The sequence below is a fragment of the Anser cygnoides genome, chromosome 7 (genome assembly GCF_040182565.1).
Source record: "Anser cygnoides isolate HZ-2024a breed goose chromosome 7, Taihu_goose_T2T_genome, whole genome shotgun sequence".
Classification (NCBI taxonomy): domain Eukaryota; kingdom Metazoa; phylum Chordata; class Aves; order Anseriformes; family Anatidae; genus Anser; species Anser cygnoides.
In genome coordinates this window covers 33,080,521-33,097,789 of record NC_089879.1, presented here as the reverse complement: position 1 = coordinate 33,097,789, position 17,269 = coordinate 33,080,521, and the positions used below count along the sequence as shown (strand labels likewise).

General features: G+C 41.0%; 2 protein-coding genes across 28 annotated transcripts in view; one reads left to right on the top strand and one right to left on the bottom strand.

The window, feature by feature from the left end:
* LOC136791256 (uncharacterized) overlaps positions 1–5,455 on the bottom strand; it is a 46,358-nt gene extending 40,903 nt beyond the window's left edge. Inside the window, exons 1-2 of the mRNA XM_067000621.1 lie at positions 5,443–5,455; positions 3,688–4,192 (exon numbers count right to left, since the gene is read on the bottom strand). Of these exons, the coding sequence (XP_066856722.1) occupies positions 3,688–4,192; positions 5,443–5,455 (518 nt within the window). The remainder of the gene's footprint in view (positions 1–3,687; positions 4,193–5,442) is intronic.
* Positions 1–17,269, top strand: part of CSGALNACT2 (chondroitin sulfate N-acetylgalactosaminyltransferase 2) — a 268,548-nt gene that overhangs the window by 197,379 nt on the left and 53,900 nt on the right. The window lies entirely within an intron of this gene.

The window sequence follows — 17,269 nt, the reverse complement described above, 5'->3', positions numbered from 1 at the left end:
CTGGGAAAGACACAAGGAGAAGTAGTAAGTAAATGTTATGCATAGCTTGTAGAGAAAAGCCCAAAGTTCATATTATGGCGAAGATCAATTTCAGATGTGTCATCCACTGGTACCTCTCTAGAGAATGTACTCTTTGCTCTCGGGTTTCCCTTTTTGAACTTAGTTTCTTCATGCAGTTTCTTTAGCGTTGCATCCCTATGCTAGTCAATAACTCAATAACTAAATTGACTTAAAAACTAAAGGGAATACGTGCCTAGCATACTTAGTTTCCTTATCATTTTGGAAATTTGAATTACAATTACAGGAAAACAGACAAACTGATATTGAGTGAAAAGACTTTTCACATGTTAATGAAAGGAAGGATAAGACAAAAGTATTTTTCTGTTGTTTCATTAGTTGAAAGACATCAGCTTCCACAAATTCAAATTATATGGCAAAGCTCAAAAGTATGGGGAAAGCTACTTTGTGGTAAACACAGTATTGTTTTTATTTTGCTTGAGCAAGAATGGACTAAAATGGTGCCTCGGAAACTGCACCATCTGTGTTTTATCTGAGAAAACATAAAGAGCACTCTTTGCAATAAATAAAGAAAAAATACAATTTTTCATGGAAAAGTGATTTGCCCAGTCAGGATATAATGCCTGATCATAAGGGCTGGATGCATGTTTTGCATAGTGTGCGTACCTTTCTTTCATCTCTATGAACACCTCAGTGTTGGACTAAGATTAGATTTTATCTTAATTGGTGACTTAACTTGAGACTTTGTAACAAGAAGTTGCTGGAAGACAATACAGCCAGTGTGTGAAATGTCCCATCCTAAAACTAGTGCCTGTGTACAATCCAACTTAAAATACCATTCTGATAGTGATAATAACTCTGAAGTGTTACCAGTAGGTCCTGTTTGCTTACCTTTTAACAAAGTACTACACAAAGAGGAGGAGGTAGCCTTAACTATGTTCGGTGTGTAATGAGCTGAGCTACAGCTGCCTGAGTTACAGTGCCATTAACGGTGAACCATAAAAGGGGCAAAGTGTGCTTGTTGCAGTGGAGAATGAAATTTTACCCGTCTTTGCACATCTGTGTGCAGGGACAGTATGCTTGGTCGAATAGCTGAGATGAAGGAGATACCTTCCCAGAGGTTGTAATCATGTGTTGATATGCTCCTGACGTGTATAAACCTTGTTGATTGTTTGGAGCTCTTCATCTTTGCAAGGGATTTTGTTTCACTTCAGTTCTCCCTTATTTCTGTGGATTTCTCTTGAAAGCAGCTTCTACTTAGGCTGATTTTTTTAAGCTGAAGAACTTGGCTGAACCTTAATCTTTTCTGAATGGCATCAGTTATGGAATGAAATCCATTTAACTAACCACAGCAAAACTTCTGCTTCCCCTGACTTCAGTTTGTGGAGGTGAGCTGCCAGGAGAGACCTGGGTCTCAAAGCTGGGCCATCCCCTGCCACCCACTGAAGCAGCTGCCTGACCCCAGATACCTATGGGCTTAGATTTAGGAGCAAAGTCTGTGGCTGGCTTAATCTTTTTAGGCTCAGTCAGAGGCCTGGAGTTGAGCACCTCTGTGTCTTAGGAGAGTTTCCTACTGATATTCCTGTGTAGCTGCTGTGTGTCGTCTCACGTCCCTCGCCCCTGCAGTTACAGTGCTGGTGGGTTGCCTAGCTGGGAGGAGGCAGGGAGGACAGGCAGAGTACTGTGCTGACCTCTCCTTAGCACCATGGCTTATCTCCACCTCACTGTCCTCCCCAGTAAATAAATGAGCCAAGAGCTTGATCACAGCTAAATAGCATTGGAAGTGCATGTCTGTTTACTTCGGCAAAAATACCATGTCAGAAATGAACCCTCACAGAAAGGTGAGTGATAACCCCACACAGCCATGCAATTCTTAACACCTGAACAGTAGCCAGACCATTTTTTTCAACAACGGTATTAAAAGCCATACTTTTCCTTAATAACACATGTTGCAACAAAGAAGCCTCAAATTAAAGCATGTGTTCCTGCTTTGCAGACAGCTCCTTGCACGTGTGCTGACTTTGCAGCTGCTTCCCGCAGTCTTTGACTTCTGTAATTAGGACAACCGTCAAGCCAAGCTAATGATATTAAAACGACTTGTCCACGAGTCCAGTGTCATTTATCTCGAGGGTTTAATTTGCTGAGTATGGGGCAGCACAATGCAAGGTTTGCATGTGTGATGGATATAACTTGATTTTTTGCTCTTGTTGCCAAGTTACAAAAAAAAGTGTGATCACCGTGGGTTGTCTAAATAGACTAAGGTTCCACCTAGAGGAGCCATACTGAAGAGAACTGGTAATACATTGATGTCTCTGAAGAGAGGAGAAGAAAACAGAAAAACCCAACTTGTAAATAGGATGATTTCGTATTCTACACATCAGACAGACAGGGTCAAAAATAGCTGTTCAGGCCCCAGAGATTACAACATGTGCTACTGTAGCAAGTGAAAAAGAGCTTGCATGCAATAAATAGCTACTAATTTTAAGCTAAAAAGCACGAAGAGTACCAAGAGGTTCAAGACAGAATCACCAGAATCTGTTGTGGGAAGGGCATTGCAGGGTTACTTTCTATGGAAGCAATCTGATACCCTTGCAGTCAGGTATTGTACCCAAGTCCTAAGAAAAAAAGGTAACTTCAAAAAAAAAAATTATATATATATATACACCAAAGTCTCTGTAGCGGTCCAAATGATTTGAAATAATCTTAAAGCATAATGCTGGTAAAATCCCTTTGTACCAAATGGAAAGCATGTACCATATTCTGATGGAAAACGAGGTAGGGTCCATGCTGACACATCAAGCAGTTGTTCTACCTCTTCCTGAGGATCCATACCAAGTGCTTTAAGTTCTCTAAAATAAGAAGGTGTCCCCCTAACCCATTTAAAAGACTGGATGGAGGGGCAGCAGCTAGGGGGAGGGCCCATTACTACCGTCATCCTCTTACTGAGTTCATTCCAAAACCGCTCTGTCTGTGGGTCTCGGTGGCTACCTGGAGGCTGAGTGGTGTCCAGGGCTGGCTGCAGGTGCCTGTCCTGTCAGCTCCACACATGTGATGGGAGTGGGACTTGGCACCGTCCTTGGGCAGAGCTGCCTTTTCACATCAGTAATGTCAGGGCAGCTCTTTGTGGGTTTCCAGTGCAATTTGTAATACACTGCTTAAAAGTCAACTCTTAGTAAGCCGATTGCCAGCACATAGGCGGTCTGAACAGATATAACGGGTAAGAGGCTGCAGAGAAATATCGTACAGCGCATAGGAAGCACAGGTACATCCAGGCGTGATTGCAGCACCTTCACAGCACAGAGAAGCTGTAAACCAGCCCAGCTGCCTCCCTTGCAGTCAGGGAGCCCGGGGTAAGGCTGGGGGGTGCTGCAGCGGGCACCAGCTCGGCTGCTCTTCTGCCTACCGAAATAGCAAAGCGCCCTGCTGGGTTCCCGTGACGGTGTCACCCTCTGAAGGTGGGAAAGCAGTGGCTCGACAGAAACGGAGCCCCAGCCGTTGGGCGAGATGTTCTCCTTCGAGCCAGCCCCCGACCCGTCCCCAAACCCGGCTTCGGCGCAGGGGCCGGGCTGCCCCCTGGGGGATGCCCCCCGCGGGACGCCCCCCGGGGGATGCCCGGGTCCGGGGCTCGCCCCTGCGGCCGCCGAAGTTTGGGGCGAGCGATCCGCTTACCTTGTCCTCGCCCCGCGGAGCTCGCCGGCTGCTCTCCGTCCACGGCCAGCACGAGGGAGACGAGCGCCGGCTCCCCGTGAGTCATCCTCGGCGGCAGGGTGGGCTCGCTCCTCGCACCGGCTGCGGCTGCCTCCGCCGTGTGACAGCTGCCGGCAGCCGGCGGCCAGAGCCGCCCATTCCGCAGCCGGCGGCGGGCGGAGCGGCGACGGGAGGCGAGGAGAGGAGAGGAGAAGAGAGGGGGGAGCCCGGCGAGTGCCCGCCCGCAGCAAAGTCGCCGCCCGCAGCGGCGCCCGGAGCGGGGAGCGGGGCGTCCTCAGGGCACTCCCGGCCGGGGGCAGCTCCGCAACGCCGCCTCGCCGCCCGCCGGCGTGGCTCTGGGCATCCCGGGCCGGTGCCGGAGGCAGGAACCCGGCCGCGGGATCCCCGAGGGAGAAGCAGCGGCGGAGCTCCTTCCCCGGCGGAGCGGGAGGGATGCCGGTGGGAGCGCTGCTGGGCTCCGACCACCCTCAATCTGCAAAGCGTGCCTCAGCCCCACCACCGCACCCCCCACCCAGGAGTCTCTCTCTCTCTAGATAAGTTTGTACCCGTGTTTTTCCAGAATGTAGTAGGTAGCCTCACAGGGATGTGCTTGCCAAAAACACTCGCGTGTGGATGGGAAAGAGGAAATGCTGAGATGCCCGCTGCTTGCTGCTGGGTCTTAGCCTCTCTCACAGGGCAAGTGTGGAAGGCCTGTATGGGCTTTCAGAGGCTCTTTGCTAAAAATAGTTGCTGTAGGGTCTTAAGAATATCAGAAAGAGCTACGACCTCTGTGTCAAGCTCTGTTCAGATGCTCTGAATATTCGTCAAATCCATCTCCTTCTGAAAGGGTGGTGTTTCATAATCTACATTTCCTGCAGTGTGAATGGCAATGGCCTTAATCCTGATTAATTGACACATATTTCAATTCCCAAAGTAAACTAGGAAAAGAAATAAGGCATAACAGCATAAAGGTGGAAGAGCTGAAATACACATGCATTCTCGATTAGAAACTGAATTGATTTTTCACATCTACTCCAAATGATTGCATCAGTTAAATGTCCACTAGGAGTTCGGCCTGCTCCCCCCTGCAGAGCACGGAACAATGTTTTCTTCTGTTCTGGCGCTATTGGCTGTGGAGGGCCCTCTGAGAATGAGATACGAGCTCTTCAGATCTTTTTTTTTTTTTTTTAAACATCTGATTTAATTATATATATAATTCTGACTCTGCTGAAGGTACTAGGGGTTTGCCACCCTCATCATTCATAATGAAACAGAACAGCAGCCCTGATCCAAGAGCTTATGAAAAGTTTCCTGAGGCTGATGGGAGGCAAAACATTACTTTGTGTTTTCCCTATAACTTTGAACCACCACAGCACCTTTTTTTTTTTTTTTTTTTTAACCTTAAATTTCCATATCTGATGTTGCACGGGCTCATGAACAGGAGCTTTCTCCTTTTACCTGTGTGTGAACAGCATGAGAAGTATGTGGAAAAGTGTTTAATGTGAACTCTCTGTGGACATAAATTCATTAGGAGAAAGGGGTCTCTGGCAATACTGGGTAGTTAGTGTGGAGAAGCGCATCATTGGGGAGAATCAGCTGTGTGCAGGACCTGTACTCACACAAAAAAAAAAAAGTGGAAAAGTGCTCTCACTTCTTCCACACTGGTCATTCCCCTTCTGTCTGTTTGGTAGTGAGTCAAGGATGCTCAGCAGCCACGTGAACCCTGCAGGTGCGTACCTGAGCTGTGCATTTTGAAGAGACCTTTAGTTAATTGAACTCATTTGTCACCGTTGCCAGTATCACTTGGCAAAACAATAACACATACATACCTGTTTCTGCTCACACAATTAACGTTTCTGTAGTCAGAAATTGGCTGCTTACCCAGACATTTACTGATGGAGGAAAAATGAAGCAGGTGGATATAATCAATTGTCCTTTTTTTTAGAGCAATTAAAGTGACTACAACTGGGATTTGTGCATGGCCAGGGAACCACAGACTCAGTAGATTATTCTGTAATGCGGTTCATTCTACATTTCCCATTGATAGAAATGTCATTATATACTAACTTGTGTTATCAACAGGACATTAATATTAATATCAAAATGAACATGAAAAATGCTTTAAAAGAAGGAAGAAGGGCGCACCTAAAATCTTTCTTTCTATAGCGCTGTCCCTTAGATCCCCGCGGGGATACTGTGTTGGTTCTTGGCAAATTTCTTTCTGATTCCAGCCTGTGTGGGAGACTGAGGAAGAGCTGACCCAGTCTGTCCCCAGCTGGGCAGGGGGAACACTGCTCGTGCTTTGGCAATAACCTTTTGCATCAGAGCAGCAATACGGAGTCAATTCTAATTTCAGTTACACCTGTACAGCCTGGTATCACAAGAGCTGCATAAGGTTGTCTCTCAGGTGCCTTTTGGTGGTACCCGTGGTCTGTTAATGACAGCATTAACGCATATGGTTGTTTGCTGGGGAGGTTGCTTGTCATCCTTCTTGGGAGCTGGCTGTGCCAGAATACTCCTTAGTAAAAAACAAAACAAAACCAAAAAAAAAACAGTATAACTGGAAGCCTTTACTCTGGAGGTAGTAAACAAGTCAAGAACTAAATGCTGTTGTAAGGCAGGAGCTGGCAGGGTTGCATACAAAACCCTGAGGATCGAGCACATCTGCCTGCAGCTGCCACGCCACCCTAGATGCCTGGTGAAGCTGTGGCGTCCGCATCACTGCAGCATTCAGAAACTACTCAGGCACATGAGAGTGGGCGTCCAGCAGAGAGAACTCACTTTTAATCTGCGTGTAGCTGCTGTGTTTTTCTTTCTTTCCTATGTGCAAAACAGTCTCTGGATACGTGAGTGGAGCAGGCTTAGAGCTGGTCTTTTTCCTTGACTTACTACTGAAAGCCACAAAACCACCTGAGTGCAGAACCACTTGTTGGGTTGGTCTGTTTAGCTTCATCTTTCAAGTAGCTGGTTGCTTTCCAAGGAATGACTGAAATCTCTGGAAATCACTGCTTTTCCTGTGTTCTTCTGAAGCAATACGAGGCATACACTTGTGTCTTCAACTTCCTCATTCTAGTTGTTATTGCTTCTCAGTTTCATCCCTGCATACCTCTTTGTTTTTAACTGCAAAGATAGAACAAAATATATATATATATATATTTTTTTAAATTAATGTTGTCTTTTTCTTCAGTTATGCTTTCAGGTTTAGTTGCAGCTAAGACTTCATCTGAAGTTACACTTGTGTCAAAATTTTGCGCTTCTGTCTAAGTGCTGAAGATATTTGTTATTTTGAACTCTGGTAATGAATTCCAAGCATTGGTCCTGATGCTTGACCTTCTGTATCTCCTCTCACAAGCATTGTTTTGAAGTTCAAGTTATGGAGCTCGAGTTCTGGAAAGTAATATAGACTTGAGAGAAACTGTAACCTTGGCTGTTAAGGACAAACCTGCTCCAGTGATGATCTGCTAGATACAGAAATCATTGATTTACAATGTACAATTCCCGAGTGCAAAGCCATTACAAAAGTTGTATTTATTTTGTCAATACTCAGTTTGCAGTCAGAAATTATTACATGTGGTGTTAGAAATGTATTCATATTCAAGAATCTGAACTGACTCTAATGCCACTATTTTTAAATGGTAGATATTATGCCTATAAAGTTATTCATATTGAAAAATGATGATTTTTAAAGCAGAGAAATGAATGGTATGAATGAGTGCTTGAGTTGAAAAGATGGCTGTACGTGGCTGCCACTGGCTATAGGCAGAGCTCTGTGTTTCTGCTTACTTTTAAATATGGGGAATGGCACTGAGGGAGAACCTGAGGGCCCTGTGGAAAACAGAACAGACTTTTGGTCTGCAGATGACTAAGCTGTAATGCGAACTGCGAAGAATATTTCGTGATTGCTGGAGTTGACTGAAAAGCTGAAATTTGTATTTCATAGGAAACTGGTAAAATTAAAAAAAAAAAAAAAAGATGTTGTGAAAAGATTGAAATTAAAAAAATCATGACTGAGAAAATATATCTAGTTCATCCCTGTGCCACAATGCAGCTAAGCGATGTCATGTTTGGTTTTCCTGCACTGCCTCTGAATATGCCGCTGGTATGCATTTCTCTGTTGCCCCTGGCAACCTGTTCTAGTAGTTCATTATGTTTGTTGTTAGAAAGTTGTGGGTTTTTTTCTGATGCCTAATGCAGTGCTTCATCACAATACCCTGACTGTCATCACTTTTTGTCCTAGTCCTAAAGAAGGGAGTAGACGAATCCCTTTCTTCTTCTGCAGCACTTATGTCCCCCCACATCTCACCTTCATGAGATGGGCAGCCAGTCTCTGAAAACATTGCCCTCTCACTGTATCTTCACATGAGAAGGTGCTTTAGAAGTGATTCTCTTCCTGCAGAATATTCAAGTGAACTTAATTCTGCAGGGCTGTATCAGTGAATCAATATCCCTGAGCATCAAGGAGATGCTCTCCAGTTTCTAAACCAATAGCCTTGATATATATCAAGTACCACATGATTTTACTGCATGATGAACCTGTGAAAACAGATTTTGTAACATAGTTGAAATACTCTAGCTTAGTTCAGTTGCAGTTTCCACTGTGAAACAATATTTTGAGGTCTGAAAAATTCCTGAAAAAAATCCACTTGGTTCAGTTGTTAGGCTAGCAGGACTCCCCCCACACCTTCCTGCTTTCCTCTTGGAAACGCATCTGTTTTGGTTAATAAATAAATAAATAAATAAAATCTGGAATAGTTTATTCAGATGAATGAAAATTCTCTTCAAATGAATAGATAGATTCAGATCCAGCCAGTATTCATGGTTAAGACTCTTGTTCTGAAGCCATTTTCAAAATTCTGTCTTCTATTGAATGACAAAGAGACTGTCCCTGACTCAGAGGAGCTGGGAAATGTGCCATATCAACTGTTATTCCATATTACTAACACGCCTTGTGTTTAGATTGCTGTAAAAACCAAATAAGTTTCAAGTGATAAATAAATAAATCCAGAGAACACAAAAAGAGCCTTTCTCCAAAATCTCAGTGTTCTCCCAACAACACTGAAAGCACCCCTTTCAACCCCAGCTAGCTAGATTTATTTTTCATTTTGAATCTTTTTCCATTGATGCACTGCAGGAAAAGACTCATAAGCAATTTAAATTGCAGGACTTTCTTCTTTTGTTAATGAAACCTGTTTGTTTGCATGAGAGGAATATGGTTATATTTCAGAATAAACTGTTCAAAGCCTTGACGTTCCAAGCAGTTGGTATCTGCAGTTAGCAAAACATTTCTGTACCTGTACACCAGAAAAACTAGTTAATAATCTGTCATTTGCTGATCTCCCTGATGGGTAGAGCTTAGAAGATGCAGCTTGCTTCACTGAGCTGGCTTTGGTTGCTAGCAGAGCCAGCACTTGGTGCCAGGCCAGTTTGCTGCTGTAGGGGAAAGGAGTGCCTGGCACAGCAGCTATTTTGGGCTCGAGCAGTAGTGAGAGGTTAAAAAGTGTGGAGAAAGGTTCCAGCTACCTGGTTTTGATAGCCCATGCATCTCGGAAATTTAATTGCATATTAATGGCTGTTTTCTGTGCTATTAATGTTGTGAAATGGCCTGTGAGGGAGATGGTCTCAATTAGCCCTTGCATTAACTTTTTGTCGTTAATGTGCATCAGTATTGATGCTTTTAATTGCATGAGACTTGGGGAGAGCTTGGAGAAATCACAGAGGGATGCCTGATTTGACTGTAGTCTAGCCACCGAGGACACAGCAATAAGGAACAATTGGGTCTGGTTTTCTTTTTTTCTTTTTTTTTTTTTTTTTTTTTTAAAGCCAGAAATAGGGCAACCAATGGAAGGAGGAATTCTATTTTTGCAGTACCAGGAGTGTTTTAGGGCCAGCTGTTATTTCTAAGTAAGCCTTTCCTCTCTAATGGCCGAGAAACTACATGTGACTTATTTTCCAAATATTAAGAAATTTCAACCCTGTTCTCTGGCCTGCCCTTCATTTCTGTTGACTTTTTCTTCCAATATCATCTTTTAAAGATTTCCTGCCTTCCTTTTGGGTATCCAATCCTATATACAGGATAGTGGCAGAATGGCCTAGTCACCATGAGATCATGTTCAAGGGTCAATATTTTTAATAAAGGTAAAATTCGAGGGAAAATTTTTGGTGTCAGATGATTCTATTTTTATCTGCTTAACGTCTTCTGATTTTGGGACAGGGAGCACAGGACTGGGAAAAGACCTGTTTGGTGTATGGGTTTCAGGTAGTTACTAAAGATGTGATTTTTTTTTCAACCCTACTGAACAGATTTATTGAATGAGTATATGAAGGGGGAGAGGGGTGTTTTGTCTGCACTGTTGTGGCGGTGGTTGGTTTTGTTTGTTTTGGGGAGGAAGTATTATATTAGCTTGGAATGTTTCACGCTATTGAATGTTATATAATTTACTCCCAAATCTGTTTTCCCTTGAAGGTTGCATATTACTGAAGCCAGAATAAGTGGTTTGTAGTTTCTTATCGCATCCTTTATTAAATGTAGTTTACTATATTTTCTGTTCTCCAGTCATGCAGTACCAGACTAGATCAGTTGACGCTATTAGAAAACCTGGCTTATGCAGCTGGAGTGTCATATATTAGTTCCTTCGCAATTTGGATTGGAGGTCATTCAGTCTGTAGTTCCCCTGATGCTTCTTTTATTAATTTTGCTTCCACATCAATGTGAACATTTCCATTTCAGTACACAGATGCTTCAATTTCGGTTTCATCAGCCCTGTATGGAAAAAAGGGCAAGGGTTTGTTTAACTTTTCCTGGTCATCTTCCAAGTGTTACTACTGCTATTTGTTTCAATGTCATTTCCACATTTTTAAGTAGCTTGGCTTTCAACAATTCTTACCGCTGTTACAGATATTTTTTAATACTTGTTATTCATCCTTACTTTTTCTGACATCCAAAGTGTCCTCGCTATCTGAAGCAACTTGGTGTTGCTCCACGTGAGAATATTTTCCCCACCCACGACTGCTCTTCACCAAAGTCAGTCTAACAGAAGGCAAAGAAATTTGTTGGCTATGACATTGACAAATACCTGGATTATTGCTATTAGCTGCCTTTTTTTTTTTTTTTTCCACCTGGAAAATTAGTCTTCCAGAGCAACACAAATACTGGTTCTGTTTGTCTCTCTGGTAACAGTACAAAGTTCTCTGTTCTCACTGGAGTGAATTTGGTCTTTCTTCTTCCTGCCTCCACTTTCCAACTTCTGGTATCCTTTCAGCCATCATCCTAGCATCCATTGTCACATTTTTTTTCTCTTTCTGCCTCCTATCAACTATCAAAAGATTTGAAATATTTACTGCTTAAAAGATTTTGTGTCCTTTTCCTTATCTTCCCATAGTTGGGTGCCTTCCAACTGTAAATTAGCGAACATCTTCCTAATGAGCGTTATCGTTATAGTGTGGATTTCAGTGGTCTTTTTTTAAATTAATTTATTTATTTTTTAACATAGGTTTTGAAAACCAGTGTGTTTGGACACTGTGAGTACCTGCTGATAAGGGTAGCAAATAATAAATGCCGTGAGGATATTGAGATGCAAATGATGTAAAACTCAGAAATATGGGACCATTGGCTGGAGTCTCAATAGAGGCAATATTCTATTTTAACCTTTGTACATTGACATACCTATCTGTTCCTTGCTACAGTCCACAATCCAGTTTAGAAGTATTCATTAAAAGAAGCTCTCACAAGTAGTAGTGTCTTTTTTTTTTGTTTTTTGTTTGTTTGTTTGTTTTTAAATCTAATAAATGTTAGGATTATAAATAGCAATTTAGACAGGCTACTTCTCAAGCACAGCCACTCTTCCTTGACATAGGAAGGATGGGCAGGGGGAAAAAGTTTTGTTTTGTTTTTAAAAACCTAGAGCTTTAAAGAGAGAGTATTGAACAACGCCAGTAGTCCCTCTCTTTTCTTTTTTTCTTTTTTTCCTTTTTTTTTTTTTTTTTAGCAAAGTGACTTTCAGAAAACTTTTCCATTAGCTGTATGAGTGTTTATGAGTGTATTATGTTTAGGGTAGGTATCCTTTTCCCATTCAAAAAAAAAAATTCTAAATCCTCAGGCAGTGGTTGGCTGACTTCTTCCTCAGCTGAAACATTAGAATAAAAGGCTGATAAATAAATAAAAGGCTTTTTTTTTCCCTATAGTTTGCATTAATTAACTTGTATCTGTATTAGTTTACATTCATTTATTTTTCTGCATTATGGTTTAAGTCAAAATTGTTTGGTATCTTTATTCATTGTAAATTCACAAGTTCATTTCTAATCTTGAATAAACTTTTGTGTTGAGAGATTTTCTTTGCAGATGCTCCTAAAATATCTTTTAGGAACAATATAAATGGATCAATAAATTGTTTAATTAGAATGATTCACTTTCTTCTAGTTTTGATTTATATGGTAGTAAATCCAATCTGAAACTAGCAAAGTGAAAAGCTTTGTTCTTCTGCACCATGAGAGCTTTGTTGCATGAAGAGTATTCTTTTGGTAGTGTATGCATGTAGTATAATTTCGATTTAAGTCCTCAGTAGCTTTGAAATGAGCGGTGGCAAATGAAGCACTTTTATTTTATTAATGAAATCAGACTTTTGCAGTGTGTATCTTACGTTGCAATAATATCACTGGTCTATGGTTCCACCACGTACTCCATTCCGTGTAATAATTTACTGCTTCCATTTTGTTCTAGAAGTCATTGGCTATCCTTTCATTTCTCAGCTTATTTCCTGCTGTTGTGATTAGCCTTATTAATAACATGCAGAAACCTACAGAAAGCACAGCAAATGGCCTGGTGAGCACCAAAGGTAAAAGCACTGGAAACACAGGAATTCTGTTCCCTGCAGTGCCTGGCTGAAAAACGACACGTGCTGCCCAGCTCAGGAACTGCACGTGCAGACCCGAAGGGAGCTGTGGTAACTGAACAGCAGCAGGGCTTATAGGGGGTTAATGTTCATGACATCATTTACCAAAGCAGCATATTCCCTTCCAAATTAAAAACATAAGTCACTTGTCTACATCCTGGGTCTGCTAAAATATGTTTGCAACAGAACTGTATTACCTTTTCCATGGGAAAAATGTATTTCCCCCTTTTTTCATGTATGCACATGCATGCACACCCGCACAAACACAAATTAATTCTATGTCAGAAGGATATGTGGCATAGAAATTTACAGCTGACCTGGTTAGTTTTGACAAAATGGGAGAAGAATGGGAGAAGAGTCTTATAAAGGGGGAATTTTGGAGAATGCTTTTTTTTTGTCTGTCTTTCTAATATTCTTCCTCTGAAATATGCTATAATAACCAATGACTCTATTATAAATATGAGTAACAGCCAAAATGAATAATACATTATGCAATTAAGTGTTTAAACCAAATGCAGTGCAGCTATTTTTACTGTGATTCAGGGAATCTTGCGGAGAGGTTTCACACCAGCCTGTTGCACAGGCCAGTCAGAAAGGGTTTGTAGTGTCAGGGCTCTAATCAGACATAATGACAGAAATGGAGAGTAGGGTGCAGGGAGTGACAGCTTGATTAATAATGACAATTCTGAGTGGGCTTTTCTCAGCCTTGCCCAATTATGACATTTGGATGTCATTTTTAATTTTCACAGATTTAAGCTAGTGGAAGCGGTAGTGTTAGTCTTTCCAAATTCAGCAAGACCAGACCTGTACATCTGCTAGATAAACCCTGACTGCTTCTTCCAGTTACTTTTCTGATCTAATTGTGGGTGAGACTTAAGTACAACTGTATTCCTGGCATGCATATTTGGGTGCTAGATATAAATGGTTTCTCCTGACTGCTGAGTAGGTTTGCAGCTGTTTGCTTTGGTTTTCCCACTGCAGAAACTGCAAGCCATATTTTAATTAGTATTGTAAGATTTTAAATAAATAATGATAAAAATAAATAAATAAATCCAGATAATCTCACTAAAGGGAGAAACTTGGAGCATCTTCTCTAGTCCTGTGTTAACTATGTTATCACTAGAACTTGAAATCTGAGCAGATATCCTTAGGATGTTCTTGATATAATTTTAAAAATTCGTATCTTCTTATATATATATATATATATATTAGTATTTCCATAGCTGTTGCAGATAAAATGCAGTAAACAAACAAAATTAACTTTCTTTTCCAGTGTGAGAAACTACCAACAGGTGTGGCATCTGCCAGGTCTGCTTCTGTCTTGCCTGTGTCCTTCATACATTGAGGCGATCGTGCAAATAAGACCAGAAAACCTAATCTGGGCATTGTGTAGGGCCAAAAGTAGCTGTTGGTTAGCACTGGGGCTACTTGAGGAGTGATCCTAGCTGGCCAAGCTGGAGATCTTTCCAGGCACTGGACCTCACTCTGGGTTGAATTCTGGTCTTGGCTTTTGGAGAATTTACAGCCTGTTCCCTATATCTGTCCCACTACCTGAGTTTGTCCCATAACTGCAGCTGTGTCAAAAATAGCAGCTGCATGAATACGGAGTGCTTGTTCTTAACAGAGGTAGTTAATGCTGGATTTGTAGGATTTTTAATTCCATATATAGCTGAGAATAACGGTTATTCACTTGGCCTTTTTGAAGCTGGAATTTCATTACTTTTCTTTTGGGATCGATCAGTTCTCAGAAAGTCTTTCGCTTGCAGGGAACGGACAGCAGATGCTCAGGGGAATTTACTGTTTCGAAAGAGCTACACCCAGGACAATAAACCAGTTGTTAGCAGCCACGGGCAAAACGTGGTTACTAAGAAGCCTTTCCTAACACCACTCTTAATACCCTTACCGAAGATATTTATACACAGCACTACTGCAAACATCCCTATCAGTGATTCAGTCTTGTAGCGGACCTAGCAAGCACAGGCCGTGTCGCTCCCCAGGGCTGGCAGCAACCCACTGCTCAGCTCCATGCACCCCAGCTGCCCTGGTCAGCATGCCAGGGGGAGCAGGACCCCAGTAGCTGTGACCCATTTACTTAAAAAAAGTAAATCTACTTAATAAAATAAGTGAATTAAATGTCTTGCATGGCTTAATCCCTTTCAGTGGAGGCTTTGGGGGAATTCATTGCTTTTGCTGTTCATTGCTTTTTACTTAACTGATTTTTTTTTTTTTCATTGAATGCCAGAATCAGTCCATCTGAATTAAAAATGATTCTGCAATTTCTTATCAGAAAGTATATTTCAGGAGATATTCTAAAGTTTCTCAACAGTTAAGGTTTCATTTCTCTTGCTCAAAAAAAGAGCCAAAAATATCCTTTCCAAAGAATAATCAAAAATCTTTTTTCCCCAAAGTATCCTGCTTTTTATTTTTATGTTAGGTTATAATTTCCAACAAGCTGATATTTCTCTAGGCTACAACATAATTTTTATTTTAATACAGTAAATGTTATTTTTTTTAATGTAACTTGATATTAATACTACATTATCAGTATTTCAGATTTTGTAGATAATGGCCTTTCTAGAGAAAAGCAGGGCATAGGGACATATTTTCCAGTGCAATAAATATTGCTGTTCATTTTTAGAAAGAGGACCTGTACCAACTTAAAATGCACAACATTTTAAAATTAATTGAAACAGTGTTTACCAACCTTGCTCTTTATTTCCTCTACCTTGACACATTAATTCAAAACATCCAGGAAGCCTATGTGATCTCAAAGCTGTGCTCTAGTCCCTGACATTTCAGTTATAACCTTTGCTTTTATCTCAAGTTTATGCTCATGTTGTTCACCTGGTTCTGTGCCACTTCTCAGTTAAATGCAATTTAATTTTTTCAAGAAATGATGTTTAGTTTAGAAGCGGACATTTGTTTCCTGTGTGAAGATTTCTCAACTCGACGATTAGCACATTTGACTAAGGGCTATGTGTGTGTGTGGAGGGGTGTCTTGGTCTTCTGCTTCAGTATTTTTTCTTTCTGCTCCAGTATTTTTCCTGTTTAAACCAGAGATTTCAAGGTTTCCCTCACTCTACTGCCCTCTATTTTGCTCCTGGTCCAATACCTGTCTGCTCCATTCATTTTTAATACTGTCACCTGGTAAAGACAGTTCTGGTTTGCTCATTTGTTAAGTTGACTTTGTTCCAAAATCTGTGTTATCTATAGAAGAACCTATGCCAAAAGATCAGCCACCATGTGTATATATATTTAGCCACGTGTATCTGCCACTTCATCAGCAAAATAGCATAAAACTTCTGAATATGATTGGCAATTACATATTTTTTAAGGTGACCAAAATTTTTGATGAAACTTTGAATTTTTCTCACATGATGAAAACTATATAGAATATTCTTGACTTTCTTGAAAATCTTTCCACATTTTAAAATATTGCTAGGGATTTCTATTTGCAATAAATATTGCTCCAGTTCGTGTTGTTACAAATTTCCAAATACATGTGGTTATTTACCCAAAAGAGTTCCCCAGATGTGGCACACTTCTTGGGGGTAACTGCAGTAATTCATCACTTATTTGGGTATTTGTTTTTCCTAAAGATTCTGTTGCAGCTGTAGCTACTTTTGAATTATGAAAAATATTGAGGCTAGTAATTAACATCTAAATCCTTTCTCCAAACTGAAAGGGCAATTTATATTTAAAGAAAATTATATTTGGTGTTTAGGAGATTAAGCCTTCTACAGACTGGAATATTAATCCTCCCAGTCATGCAGTTCAACAGCTGACCCTTGTTAGCTATCACTATTAGATCAGTTAAAACACAAAAGCTGGAAACCTAGTTTTATTAAAGCTTTTGGCAAAGCTCCTGGTGACCTAGGCAGAGCCAGGATTTAGATCTGGAAAGGGCCTCTCAAAATTATTTTCTGGTTTGGAAAAAGAAAAACTTCACTCCTTTTCCACAAGAAAAGAAAAACTGGAGGTTCAGTAGATGGATAATTATGCCACAGACTTCTGCTCATCTCTTCTTTCTGTGCGTGTCTCTGCAGGATGAAATTTTTGACTCCGTTCTTGGAGTGGTAGTGCCAAGTATAGTAAAGGTCTTCACAAACAGAAATCCGGAACCTTCCTAGCTGACTTTCTGAAAAAAAAAACTTGCACTGCTCTGCAACATAGGCTGGAAACTGCAATGAAGTATTAAAATTATGGATCTGGGATTCTAATTTGAAAACACTTCTTCACTGGAAAAAGAGAGGAGCACAGAACTTTAAGATTTGCTCTGCAACACCCTTGCTATAAACTCTGCCAGAGTTGCTTTAGTATCCAAGATGCACATTTGAGCGTGTATAATTTCTTAGATTAAACCCACAGGCTTTCAGTTTCCCTGTGCCTAATAAACATGGTCATGCAGAATTGATTTTGCTTGGACTGTTTCATGATGAAAATATTTTTCTATCTATTTTTCAAAAGTGTTTGTTGGGGTCAGTTTGCATGCTGCAGCAGGAGAGGTGAACATTCAATGTTTTCATGGGATAGATGAGATGCAAGGATGATAAAATCTTGCTAGATTGAGTCTGCAAATGCCAAAAAAAAAAAAATCCATTCTCAATGTGAGAATGAGAATGGGGGAAAAAAAGTGTGCAGGAAAGGCATGGCACAAGTGCAAAACCTATTTTTTC